The sequence below is a fragment of the Gracilinanus agilis genome, chromosome 2, assembly GCF_016433145.1.
Source record: "Gracilinanus agilis isolate LMUSP501 chromosome 2, AgileGrace, whole genome shotgun sequence".
Classification (NCBI taxonomy): Eukaryota; Metazoa; Chordata; class Mammalia; order Didelphimorphia; family Didelphidae; genus Gracilinanus; species Gracilinanus agilis.
In genome coordinates, this window is record NC_058131.1 from 345900943 (window position 1) to 345915277 (window position 14335).

The following is a 14335-nucleotide window of genomic DNA, read 5'->3' on the forward strand; positions in this document are numbered from 1 at the left end:
ATATATGTATATATATATATATAGTTAACTTTAAGTTTTTAAGTGAGTAAAACCAAAACTCCAAAACATAAGCCCAAATAAACAAGTGAAAAACCATATGCTTTCATCTGCATTCACACTCCAACAGTTCTTTCTCTGGAGGTGGAGAGCATTCTCGTTCAGAAGTCCCTCAGAATTGTCTTGGATCATTGTATTGCTGAAAGTCGCTAAGTCTATCACAGTTGATCATTCCACTATATTGCTGTTACTATGTACAATGTTCTTCTGGTTCTGCTGATTTCACTCTACATCAGCCCATGTAGGTCTTTCCAAATCTTTCTGAATCATCCTGCTCATCATTCCTTACAACACAACAGTATTCCATCACCATCATATACCACAATTTGTTCAGCCAGTCCCAAATTGAGGGACATCCCTTTAGTTTCCAATTCTTTGCTACCACAAAAAGCTCAGCTATAAATACTTGTACGAGCAGGTCCTTTCCCATATTTTTCCCATATTTATTTCTCTTGGGGTTTTAGACCTAGTAGTGGTATTACTGAATCAAAGAGTATGCATTGTTTTATAGCCCTCTGGGCATAATTCCAAATTGCCCTCCAGAATGATTAGATCAGTTCTCAGATGTAATTCTTCTGGTCCAAGTGACTATACAGATTCAGTGAGGTGATAATTAATAGGAAATAGCTGGCATTAGTGGAGCGCATCAGGCTTGGTAATGAAGTATTTTACCCACATTATCTCATTTGATCTTTTGATGGAAGACAGCATGGTATTTCAGTTTCCTGTTAACCATTCCTGTGCTGACCTTCCCAGTTTAAAGATTGTACTCCTTGGAAAGAACTAGCAAAATTAAAGTTGAGTTTTGCCTGTTCGTATTTTTAGTTGTCATTATTCCGTTTTCCCTCAAGCATTAATTTTATCCCTTTCTTGAGCCTCCTTTTGCTTCTAACATAGAATCGAAATATCCTTTTAATTATCTTTGGTATTTATCAAAAACTTGTGTAATTCTGTGTTTTTTCCACATCTGAAAGGCGCCTATCACTTTCTTGATATTATTCCATAGTTATTTGATCTGTTTCCTTCTCCCACACATTATTTTAAAGCCAGAGCTCCATTCCTAAGTTTCTTCTAGCCACACCAAGTCTCTTTATATTCCTCCGTAAATTTTCTTTTTTTTAAGGCTTTTTTCTGGCCATGAATTCCTAGCATTTTTTTCCTTTTTAAATGTTCTCTTGCTGTTCTTTTTTTTTTTTAATTATTGTTACTTTCTATTGATCCATATGCCACTGTAGATCTTTTCCTTGTAACGAATATGTACAGTCAAGCAAAACAAAGCAAAAATTACCTACATGTACTTTTTTCCACAGCTGGAATGCACTCTGTCTCAAAGGCATGTTACCATCAGTCCTCTGAAGTCAAAACTAATCAGACTTTTTTTTTTAAACCCTTACCTTCTGTCTTAGAATAGATACTGAGTATTAGTTCCAAGACAGTTAAGGTTAAGTGACTTGTTCAGGATCACCCAGCTAGGAAGTATCTGGGGCCAGTTTTGAACCCAGGACCTCCCTTCTTCAGACCTAGCTCCAAATCCATTGAGCCACTTAGTTGCCCCTCCAATCAGACTTCTAAAGTGCATCAGGGTTGTTTTCCTTTACATTATTGTGGTCATTGTTTAAATTGTCCCCTCACTTGTTTACTCTGATAATATATGTTTGTATTGGTTCATTTGTTGTTTTTTTTAAAGTTTCTTCTGATTCTTTAAATTCATTTTTTCTTAAGTTTCAGTTCCATTACATTCATATGTCATAGTTTGTTGAGCATTCAATAAATAGCCACTTTCCTCCTGTAAGAGTAAAATTAGTATCCAGTAACTCCAAATATTATATTTTATAAGATTTATTAATAATCGCTTGAAGTAGAAGAAACAAACAAAAGTATGAAAGCCTAAGAAAATAACATGTGAGTAAAATTCTCCTGCCTGGCACTCACCCAACTTCCTTAAACCACATTCCCCGGAAAAGAGAGTGAGGGGATGGAGCTACACTCAAAATATATCCTCCCTACATTAGCATGTAACATGAGAAGGAACATGGGAAGCTGGGATTTAGAGGCCTTGGGAGCAAAATTTGAATTATATACTCCCATTTCTTTACTGCTACTGAAAGGTTGATACAAATATTTTTGTACATCTTGGGTTTTTTCCTGTATTTGAACCTCATTGGGATATAATTCTGTTAGTGATGTTGTTAGGTCAAAGGGAATGTCTACTTTATCGACTTTTCAGTAGAGTATGAATTGAGATCCTCACTAAAGAGAATCAGAAGATGGGGTTTGAAGAGGAAAGAGGTTTGGAATAAGTTCTGATAGTCTATAGAATCAGTGAGGGAAGAGTTGAGGATCTCTATTGCTAGCGGACCCAGCCAGTTCAGTGGCTTGACTCCATTCAACAATACTTGAGTAGAAAAGGAGGTAGATGGTTGAGAATAATCTAGAGTTGGGGTTTGGCGATGCATGAGTGGCAGTAAGGCATGGGGCAAAGAATTGAGAACAGAGGACAATTCATTAACCATAAGAATGGAGTACAACTCATTAAACATAGTTTTGAGATTGGAAAGAAAGAGAAATGAAGTCAGAGCCAGGATAATGACCTGAGAAATGAAACAATTAGAGGTCATGGTGAGAAAAAAAGAGTAGTTTTGGGAGAGTAAGGCTCAGAATGATAGGAATTACAAGCTGGTGGAAAGATGTCAGTGCTTTTTTATCCAAGAAATGGAACATTTGTGGGTGATGGAGATGTAGGGTTTGCTCATCCCTCCATGTTATAGAGGTAAATGGAAGGGTTGGCCATGGAGTATGAGGAAGGTGAGGACTGGAGAGGTTAGAGTGTCTGAGGGAGAATTAACATGGATGTTAAAGTTCCCTAGCAGGGAAAGCCAAGAAGCTCCAGGGATAGAGAGTCAGGCCCAGAGTTGGGAGATCCTGAGTTCAACTCTGGCCTCAGACACTTCCTAGCTGCATGACCCTGGGCAAGTCACTTAACCCCCATGGCCTACCCTTTACCACTCTTCTGCCTTGAAACCAATACATAATATTAATTTTAAGACAGAAGTTAAGGGTTTTTAAATAAAAATGTATCCTAGCATAAAGGTAAGAGTTAGGAAGGAGAGGAAAAAAAGTGAAACAGGGACTCCATCCTGAGAAAAGAGGATGATTTAATTTGGGTTCAATAATTTTCTGACAAAAGCTGGACTCATGACTTCAGTATTTAGTGGTGTCCAGTTTAGGGTTTGTATCTGGGCAGTCTCTCTTCCTTTCACTCTCAGTTTTAAATCACCATGATCCATATCACATTTCCATACTAGATATATTTTTCTTGGTTCTTATTATGTGCACATTATCCTTTGTCTCGAGTCATGAACAGGAAAGTCTAATTACATAGTCTTACACTGGTTTTTCTCTTCTTATGTCCTCTCTTTTCTTCTAAAGTTTCTACTTTTTAATGAAAAATATGATTAAAAATAGCATTCATGTTGTCTATCCTCTCTTCAGTTTTCTATCTATTGAGAGCTTCAGAATTCTTAAAGATTGTGTTTAAATTCTTAATCCCATAATACTTGCAGGGTTTCTTAACTTGGGACCCTAAAGGAATCCAGGGACATTTTTTTTTCTTTTGATAAATATATTTCTTTCTTTTTTTTTTTTTTTAAACCCTTACCTGCCATCTTGGAATCAATACTGGGTATTGGTCCCAAGGCAGGAGAATAATAAGGGCTAGGCAATGAGGGTTAAGTGACTTGCCCAGGGTCACACAGCTGGGAAGTGTCTGAGGCCAGATTTGAACCCAGTCTCTGGGTCTGGCTCTCAATCCACTGAGCCATCCAGCTGCCCCCTTGATAAATATTTTTCAATAAATTTTTTCCTTTGTAATCCTATACATTTTATTTTATGCATTTAAAACTATTATTCTGAAAAGGAATGCATGGATTTCACCAGACTTCCAAACAGATCCATGATACCCAAAAGGTTAAGATTCCCTTTTCTCATGCTACCATATAAATCACTAGAAATGAATCTTTAGGTTTGACAAGTATTGAAATGTTCTGATATTGATTCCATACTCTTTAGCACAAAGTACTGTTCATCATGGTACCTGCAGATGATAGCAGGTATCTTCATTCTTCAATGCTGCCCATTTGTTGTTGTCATTCAGTCATTTCAGACATGTCTGACTACCTGAACCTTTCTGAGGTTTCCTTGGCAAATATATCAAAAATCCCAGCTCATTTGATAGATGACGAAACTGAGACCAACAGTGAATTTCTGTGTAAGAGACTTTAAATGTTTTAAAATCTGGCTACATAAACAGAAAAGGCTCTTATGTAAATAATTGTCTCTCTTGTAAGATTGCTTCGTCATTGAATCTATCAACGTAATATAAAAATATGATTGACTAAATCTGCTCTTCCCTGGGTTTTCTTCCAGTGGCTGAAGAAAGGGCGACCTCAAGAGAAAAACTTTCTTTACGAGATAGTGGCTAATAAACGCAATGGCATTGATGTGGATAAATGGGATTATTTTGCCAGGTATACGTCGAACATTTCAGAAGTTCTGTCATAGTAGAGTGTGTGATAATTTCATTGCTGTTGTTTAAGGTACACATTTCCTGTTGAATTTTTTTCAGCTCTTATTTCTTTGAAATCTTTTTAGGGATTGCCACCATCTTGGAATTCAAAATAATTTTGACCATAAGCGCTTTATTAAGTTTGCTCGTGTATGTAAAGTAGACAAGATGACACATATTTGCACCAGAGACAAGGTAAAGTATTTGAGAGAAAAGCAGTGAAAAGAGGATTTTGTTGTTCCTATTTATAAATTGGAGCTTGGAGAGGTGCCACAGTTTTTTATAAGGACTTTATTTTCTCTATTTTTTTTTTCTTTTTATAAGGACTTTTTGTTTTTTGTTTGTTTATTTGTTTTTATTAAACCTTTACCTTCTGTCTTAGAATCAGTACTAGGTATTGGTTCCAAGGCAGAAAAATGGTAAAGGTCAGATAGTTGGGGTTAAGTGACTTGCCCAGGGTCACATAGCCAGGAAAATTCCAGATTTGAATTCAAGAATTCCCATCTCTATTCCTGGCTCTTTATCTTCTGAGTTACTGAATTGCCTCTGATTTAAGACTTTTCTAAGAATTACTGAAATACTGGAAAGTATCACTTGCTTTTGCTAATGAATGATTATTATCAGTACCCTGGATTTATTTGTCATTCTCTTTGAGGTGAGGGGAAGTTATATACATAACTTTAATTTGCCTTTATGATCTCTCTCTCTCTTAAAAAATGTGCTTATCTTATATGGAATTATGCCATAATAAAATCTTAGGACAAATATTTGTATGTTATGTTATTAACAGAGAATTCAGGTAAACTTTATGGGTAAATATCAAAAAGTTATAAGCAATGAATATCACATATCTACCATCCTTATATTAGTGGTACTTGGGTGGAATATACCTTATTCATTGTGTAGTGGAAAGAGAGGGGGATTTGTAGTCTAAAGATCCAGGTTCAAATTTGAGTTCTGTTACATACTGCCTTGTGACCTTGGATCAATCATTACTTCTTAGGAACCTGTTTTTCTTTCTTTTTTTTTTTTTAATAATTTTTTCCCTTATTACATGTAAAACAATCTTTAACATTTACTTTCTACAATTTTGAGTTTCAAATTCTTCCCTTCTCCTCTTCCTGAAACAGACAATTTGATATGGATTATACATGTATGAATGTGCAAAATATTTCCATTTCGGTTAGAACTTTTTTTTTTTAAATCCTCACCTTCCATCTTAGAATCAGTACTGTGTATCAGTTCCAAGGCAGAAGAGGTAAGGGTTAGGAAATGGTTAAGCAACTTGCCCAGGTCACACAGCTGGGAAGTGTCTGAGGTCGGATTTGAACCCAGGACCTCCCATCTCCAGGCCTGGCTCTAAATCTACTGAACTACTCAGCTGCTGCCTAGAACATTTTTTTAAAAGGAAGGTACTGGACTAGATCATCTCCAAGTTCCTTTTGCTTCAAATTCTTGCTCCTATGATATCCTCGTTGAGCTTACGCACATTATTTGTGCCTGGCTTCATCACTTTTCTGTTTCTCATACCTACATACTTATAAATGACTGTTTATTTCACAATATTTCACAGGAAGTCGGAAATCTATATGACATGTTCCATACACGCAACTGCCTGCACCGAAGAGCTTATCAGCACAAAATCGGCAACATCATTGAAAAAATGTAAGAAATCTGCTCACAACTTCCCTACAAAATCTCCCATCATGTAGTTATCCAAGTGACTTGAATGTTGCACATGTTCCATTTGCAATTCTGACAACATTCAACTGAAATGAAAACAAGCTGCATTTTGGACAGTTTGAAGAACCCGCCAATTCACGAGAAAGCTCACTTGGAAGAACAGAGGTGCTAGGATAGCTAAAGAAGCAAAGGCAACAAATGGGGGGAAGAAAACTATGAATCAAGGGGAAATAGAAAGCTCTTCCAAGTCATATTTTGAACCATCAGTCACTGAGACTGTTTAGTACTGCAGTTTTTTATGTTTGTTTGTTTGTTTTTAACCCTTAGCTTCTGTCTTATAATTTGGAGGCTGAAAAGTGGTAGGGGCTGGACTTGCTTAGGGTCACCCAGATTTGAACCCTGAACCTCCCAATACCAGGCCTGGCTCTTACCCACTGTGTGACCATGATGCCCAATAGTATTTAAAAAACAGAAAATAGATCATTGGAATAGACTAGATAAAGAAGACTCAGAAACAATTGACCCCAATTAGTTCAGTAAACCCCAAAACAACAATTACTTTGAGAAGAACTCCCTCTCCAACAAAAATTGCTGAGATACCTGGAAAGCAGTATGTCAGAAATTATGTATTAGGCCAGTGTCTGAGAACATATTTCACATTAGATGTATGACCTGAATAATGTCATTCTTAGCTAAGTGGCTCAGGTGTCAGAGCTCTGAGCCTGGGGTCAGGAAGACCTGAGTTCCAGTCCTGACTTAGGCACTTTTTAGCTGGGTGCCTGGGGCAAGTCACTTAACTCCTATTTACCTCAGTTTCCTCATCTGTAAAATGGGGATAATAATAGCACTTGCCTCTCAGGGTGAGCATGAGATGAGGTGATAATTGTAACACACTTAGCGTAGTACCTGGCACATAGTAAGCATTATATAAACATTAGCTATTATTATTACACCATAAAAAATTATACTCAGATTAGTTACCTTTCATAGCTCTGACAAGGGGGTAAATTCCTAACCAAGTAAGGGATAGAGGAAATTACAAAATAAAATTCGTTGAACTTTGTTAGAATTGAAAAGTGATAACATAAACAAAATTAAAACAACAAGAATAAGAGGGAACTCAACTAGGGAAAAAAGTCTGTATCATATATGGTTGATAAGAGTTTAGTACCCAATATATATGGACAACTAATAAAAACTAACAAGTTGTAAGACCATAAAAGATAAGTGGTCATATAGTAACATTTCTCAAACAATTAACAACAATATGAAATACTTCTCTAAATCCTCCAAGTTAAAAGAAACACAAATAAAACAACTTTAAGATTTTACTTTCCATCCAGCAAATGGAAAAAGATGAAAAAGAATTAAAATAGTCAGGGTTGGAAGAGTTTTGGAAAAACAGACACACTCATGCATTGTGGGTGGAACTATGAATTGGTTTATCCATTTGTGGAAGTAATGTGGAATTATGCCAAGAAAGTAACTAAAATGACCCCTTAACTCAGAAATCTCATTATTAGGCATATATTTCAAGGAGACCAATGACAAGAAGAGAGCCCCAAAATATTTATAAGGGCATTTTTTTGTAGTAGAAAAGAACAAGAAACAAAGATGCCCATTGTTTGGATAATGCTGAATGATTTGAGGTGCATGGAAATATAGACTGTTAAAAACCCTAGCAACAGTGAATTTTAATACAGAGAAGCATGGAAGGAAAATATGAACAGATTCAAAGTGAACTAAGTAGAACCAGAAAAATAATAAAAGCAATGACTGCAACAATGTAAACAGAAAGAACAAGAACAAAAAACCTGAAGTGTGGAATGCTATGAAATTGTAATGGTCAAGCATGGCCCCAGAGGGAGAACTATGGGAAGGTACCTCCGTCCCAGCTTTCCAGAGGTAGGAGATGGTGGTGTGTGGAACATTGCCCATCCTGGGAGGTTTTTTTCATGTTTAATTTTGCTCAACTATATGGGGTTTTGTTTTTGTTTTTGTTTTAAGTTGGCATCATAAACCTTTGTTCAATGGAAATGCTAGAATAGGTAAAACAAGTTAGGTAGATTTAATCAATATTTAATTCAGAGAAGGCTTCTGTCAACATGGCAAAGAATGGGGAGAAGGTAAAAATGGTCCTGTTAAATCTGTCAACGGGGAAACTGTTGAACTATCTGCAGTGTAATAGGAGATGGAGCCAGTTATAGCTCAGAACTCTCAGACCCCCAGACTGTGGTCTTAATGATTCATTATCAGGATGAGAACTGGTTACTTAATGTGACTGAGGAACCTTTTTCCTTAGGACTTTCTTAAGAAAATGCAGTCTTTGGGGAAGCTGGGTGGCTCAGTGGATAGAGCACCAGGCCTAGAGTCCAGAAGTCCTGGATTCAAATCTGGCCTTAGACACTTCCTAGCTGTGTGACCCTGGGCAAGTCACTTAACCCCAGTTACCTAGCCCTTACAGTTCTTCTGCCTTCTAATTGATATTTAATTCTAAAACCAAAGAACAGGGTTTAAAAAAAAAATCCACCAGTCTGTGTGCACAAGGCCCCTCTTAGCAGGAATAAGTTACTTAAGGACCAAAACAAGGATTCTTTTTATTGAAGTTTTTTGTTTTCATGTCACATTCATTTCCACATTTATCTCTTTTCACTCCCACCCACTGAGTCTTCCCTTGATTTAAAAGGAAAGTCGGTAAAACCAGCATATAGTTCTGCTGCGTGTGAGAACATGGCAGCATCTGTGTAGGGTTCCGCCCTGTAGTCCCCCACCTAGAGGTTAAAGGAGGGAGAGGTACTTTCATACATTGTGTACATTAATTCTCAACAGGATTACAGATGCCTTCCTTAAAGCAGATCCCTATATACAAATAGAAGGTTCAGGGGGAAAAAAATACAAGCTTTCTACAGCAATTGATGATATGGAAGCCTACACTAAACTCACAGGTGAGAGCCGGAATGTATTTTATTCAATACAGATCCAGTATACGCATTCAGTCCCCAACTTAGAAATGGATTATATGTCAAAAGATTGTTAAATTGATGTTTTTATTTATTTTTAATTGATTTTTTTTAGATTCCAAAAGCAAATTATAGAAATAATGTTATAATTGTTGTAATTAGATTCCCAGGCCAACTACAAAAGCCCATTAAATCCATGTTTCTGGCCAGAAATAATAAATTATATAAAGCCTAGGTTCACTTAGCTAGTAAATGTTTGAGTTCAGATTTGAACTCAGGTCTTCCTAACGCCCTGCTGGGAACACTAGCCACTGTGCCACCTAGCAGTCCTCCTTTACTTCAGAAGATGTGCAAATGCAGTGGATAGAGGACTGGAATTGAGTCAAGAAGATCTGAGTTCAAATCCTACCCCAGTTGCTCTCGGTGAACCAGGATAAATTTCCTCATTTGTAAAATGAGGGTAATAACAGTATCAACTAACCAGGGTTGAGAATTGTGAGATAAAATGTAAAGCACTTTGCAGAGCTTAAAGGGCTGCATTTTCCTGTCCTTTCAATAGGCTATTTTTTGTAAATTATTTTAGCTACCAAAAAAAAAAAGAAAAAAGATCACTTGGTCCTCAAGCTTCCATTGATACCTATATCTGAGCTTATTAGTTGGTCTGTCCAGTAGACATAGAGCCCATCCCAAGGTCCATATCTGAAGTCTTTCTAGCCAAAACCCCTGTAGCAGCTCTCGCTATACCCTTCTCCGCTCCAACAGTGCCACCGCTCTATGGCAGGCTTTTATCTCTTCACACCTGTATTGCAGTGGCAGGAACCTATCTCAGGGCTCTCCCCAGTCCAGTCCATTCTCCCTCAGCCACTAAAATGATTTTCCTAACATATAGGTCTGATCGTGCCCCTCCCTACCCAATAAACCCCAGCAGCTCCCCCGGCCCCAGGAGCAGATACAAAATGCTCTGACATTCAGCACTCTTCTCACCTGGCCCACTCCTTGCCAGCCTTTTGACCCTTTACCCTTCTATCCAGTGCCGCAAACAAGACCACCATCTCTTGACGACTCCTGGACATTCTCTCCCGCTGTCCCCCATGACTGGAACTTTTCTTTCTCCTTTCCCATGACTGATCCCCTCGACTTTTAAGTCTCCACTAAAATTCCACCCTCTATAGCAGTGATTCCCAAAGTGGACGCCACCGCCCCGGTGGGTGCTGCAGCAATCCAGGGTGGGGCGATGATGGCCACAGGTGCATTTATCTTTCCTATTAATTGCTATTAAAATTTTTAAAAAATCATTTCCAGGGGGATAAGTAATATTTTTTCTGGAAAAGGGGTGGTAGGCCAAAAAAATTTGGGAACCACTGGTCTATAGGAAGCCTTCCCCAAACCCTTCTAAGCTCTGCTGCTTTGCCTCTTCGTTATTTCCTCTGTGCAGTGCTTGCTTTGTCTGTATTTGTCTGCCTCTCATCTCCTCCGTTCGCTTGCAGACTCCTCTGAGGGCAGGGGCTGTCTTCTGCTTCTTTAGGTGTCTCCAGCACAAATGCCTGGCACATGGGAGGTACTTAGTCATGTTTATTGAATGGAAGAGTATAGGACCTGCCAAAGCATCCCAAGGTACCGTAGTGAGGCCCCGGAGGACTCACCCCTTACCCACCGTGAAAACATTGTTTCTGTAGGAAAGGGGCTCCGGGATCCTGCAATGGATTCCTCTACACCAAGCCATGGTGACTGAGAGGGAAGGAGCATTGCGGTCATGTTGACTTCAACTCCTTCCTGCTTCCAGGATCCTCAGGTTCTCCCTGCTGGCCATGGAAGCCGTGGAAAAGAAGGTGGTTTGCTGCCGTGTGGCCTTTTCCCCCATCCTAAGCATTCTGTTAGATGAAGCCTATTTCTTGGCTTGCATTCAAGTAGCATTACTTAGCTCTGACCAGAAATGTAAAATACTTCATTAGAAAAATGCAGTTAACCAGTGTTCTTTCTTTCTTTCTTTCTTTCTTTCTTTCTTTCTTTCTTTCTTTCTTTCTTTCTTTCTTTCTTTCTNTTTCTTTCTTTCTTTCTTTCTTTCTTTCTTTCTTTCTTTCTTTCTTTTTTTTTTTTTTAGAAAATCTGGGCCCTCAGGACCCATAAAAACCCTGTGTAACAAGAGATCATTATCAGAATCTCGCTTTTTTTCCCACCCTGTAATGAGTCCCAAAGGAATACTAGAAAAATCAGTGACATCCTCTCCCCACCACCTTCCCCAGCTGGAAAAACCATGGTAGTAGCTCTAAAAGGTGAAAAATGTGTCAGAAACAAGAGAATGGAGGAGAGTGGAAAGACCTTTGGGCTTGGTGACAAAATACCTAGCATTTAAGGCCTCACTCTGGCTGACATTGCGAGTCATTCAGGTTCTTTGAATCTGAGGTTCCTCATTAGTAAAAGGGATATAATAATACTACAACTTTGGGTGAGACCTTACACTTGATGAGGAAAAGAGTTTGTAAATGACTAATAGGTGCTACCATCACCATCGTTATATAAAATATTGCTTCACCAAGAGAACGTTGTACACTGGAATTGAAACATTGTGGAATGATCCAATGTAACGGACTTTACTACTAGCAGCAAAGCAATGATCCAGGGCAATTCTGAGGAACTTATGAGAAAGAATGCTATCCGCATCCAGAGAAAGAACTGTGGGAGCAGAAACACCAAAGAAAAACATATGACTTATCACTTGTCTATTTGAGTATAGGATTTGGAGGTTTTGAGTTTTAAAAGATTGCTCTATTGCAAAATGAATAGTATGGAAATAGGTATCAAGTTATAACATTTATATAACCCGGTAGATTTCCTTGTTGGCTCTGAGAGGGGAAAGGGAAGAGAGGGAAGGTAAGAAAATAAATCATGTAAACATGGAAAATGTTTAAAATAAAATATTGGCTCACACTGAAGAGAAACGTACTGTCACTATGAACTTCGGTGTTGATAGTAGAGCATGAACTAAGGAATTAATATTTGACATTATTTGTTAAAATAGAAGACTTAACTTTTTTAGGAATTCCTAGAAAATCCTTCTTAATACATCATTCTTATCCATCTGGATGGTTTATTGGGCTTTAGATAGTAAGATGAATTGTTGTTGAAGATCTCATGTTCATCACTAAAATTTCGTTGATTGACAGATAACATCTTTCTGGAGATTTTGCACTCTACTGATCCCAACCTGGCTGAGGCACGAGAGATTTTGCAAAAAGTTGAATGTCGCAAACTATACAAGTTTGTGGGCGAGACTCAGCCAACAGGGACAGATAAGATTACAGTGGTAAGAGTTATTGATGACTCCCATAACTAGTGGGAAGTTTTGAAGTCATTGTGTCCTTCAAACTACACACCCAAACCTTGATTTTAATTTTGATGTTGCTTTCAGATTTATTGATGATTGATGTTCTCATCTCAAGTCTCTAGTATCAAAGAGTATGTGATAAAAGGAAATCTTACCTATATTAAGTCAAAAAATAACCTTCTTAGTCTGGTTGTATACATCATGCTCTCTTGGACTGTTTATTCCTACCTTTTTTAATTTAGATGCCCACATTTCATCCTGCCAGTTGATGACCTTAAAGAATTCTCTTTCAGTTAGACGGAAGTGACTTTTTCCTATGGGTGAGCAAAACTTTCAGAAGTTTATTAGGGTGGGCAGCTAGGTGGTTTAGTGGACAGAGAGCCAGGCCTGGAGACTGCAGGCTCAGTTCAAATATGGCCTTAGGCACTTCCTAACTGGATGACACTAGGCAAGACATCCCTAGTTCCCTAACCCTTATTGCTCTTCTGCCTTGGAATTGATATTTAGTATTGATTCTAAGATAGAAGGTAATGTTTAAAAAAAAAAATTTACAATGCTGCTTGTACCATCAATCAGTGTGAGAAGTCAGGATTCTGAAACATGGGGGTCTTGCTTACAAACACCCAAAGAGTCCCATGCTCAGTTTTAAAAGATTTTAATTTATTGTCATATTTTTCTCATGGAATGACCCTATATGGGCATTGAGCCTACATTTCTACCAAGTTTCTTTTGTTTCCACATTTGACAAAAAATTTCCTCCCCTTGCCACATTTACCTATTATGTGGCAGAAAATTAGCAATAACTGAGAAAACAGTCCAAGCTATATAATTTTTTTTTATATTTTTAAACCCTTAACTTCTGTGTATTGACTCCTAGGTGGAAGAGTGGTAAGGGTGGGCAAGGGGGGTCAAGTGACTTGCCCAGGGTCACACAGCTGGGAAGTGTCTGAGGCCGGATTTGAACCTAGGACCTCCCATCTTTAGGCCTGACTCTCAATCCACTGAGCTACCCAGTTGACTCAAGCTATATAATTTATAACAAAATAGGCATAATAAACAGAGCAATGAATTCCCCAGTCAGTCCAAAGGCCTAAATAACAGAATGAGACAAATTTTTATGTTATTAAAAATCATCAAATAAAACCAATTAATTACAAGAAAACAACTGGATACAAAATTAAGTAATTAGATTTTTTTTTAACCTTATCTTTGATCTTAGACTTGATCCCACATATTTTCATTTCCAATGCAGAAGAGCAGTAAGGATTAAGCAGTTACGGTTAAGTGACTAGCCCAGGGTCACACAACTAAGAAGTGTCTGAGACCATATTTAAACTCAGAAACTTCTGTCTCCACTCCTGGTTCTCTATCCATTTAGCAACCTAGCTGCCCCTGTAATCTGGTTTGTAATTGGAGGAAAAATTAGAGACTTTACAAATTGATAAGGGGAAATAGGTGCAGTTCCCTGAAATCAGAAAGAGATGTCCTACTCACTCCAAATGTCTGTATTCAATCAAAGGAACATGGAAACAATAACTGATTGATCAATATTGGACCAGTTTTGGGATATAGTATCCAGGGATTGCTTGAGATGGCTAATTGTGAGGAAATTTGCATCAATCTTCAGACCTGATTAGGTTTCTAGTCACCATAACCTAGGTATTTAGTTAAGACTGACTCACACTCTCTCTCTTTCTCTCTCTCTCTCTCTCTCTCTCTCTCTCTCTCTCTCTCTCACACACACAC

At 38.0% G+C, this 14335-nt stretch overlaps 1 protein-coding gene across 2 annotated transcripts in view; it reads left to right on the forward strand.

The window, feature by feature from the left end:
* Positions 1 to 14335, forward strand: part of SAMHD1 (SAM and HD domain containing deoxynucleoside triphosphate triphosphohydrolase 1) — a 60684-nt gene that overhangs the window by 36150 nt on the left and 10199 nt on the right. For both annotated transcript variants that reach the window (XM_044664334.1, XM_044664335.1), the window contains exons 8-12: positions 4483 to 4583; positions 4708 to 4816; positions 6195 to 6286; positions 9134 to 9249; positions 12429 to 12568. In XM_044664334.1, coding sequence (XP_044520269.1) covers positions 4483 to 4583; positions 4708 to 4816; positions 6195 to 6286; positions 9134 to 9249; positions 12429 to 12568 — 558 coding nt within the window. The remainder of the gene's footprint in view (positions 1 to 4482; positions 4584 to 4707; positions 4817 to 6194; positions 6287 to 9133; positions 9250 to 12428; positions 12569 to 14335) is intronic.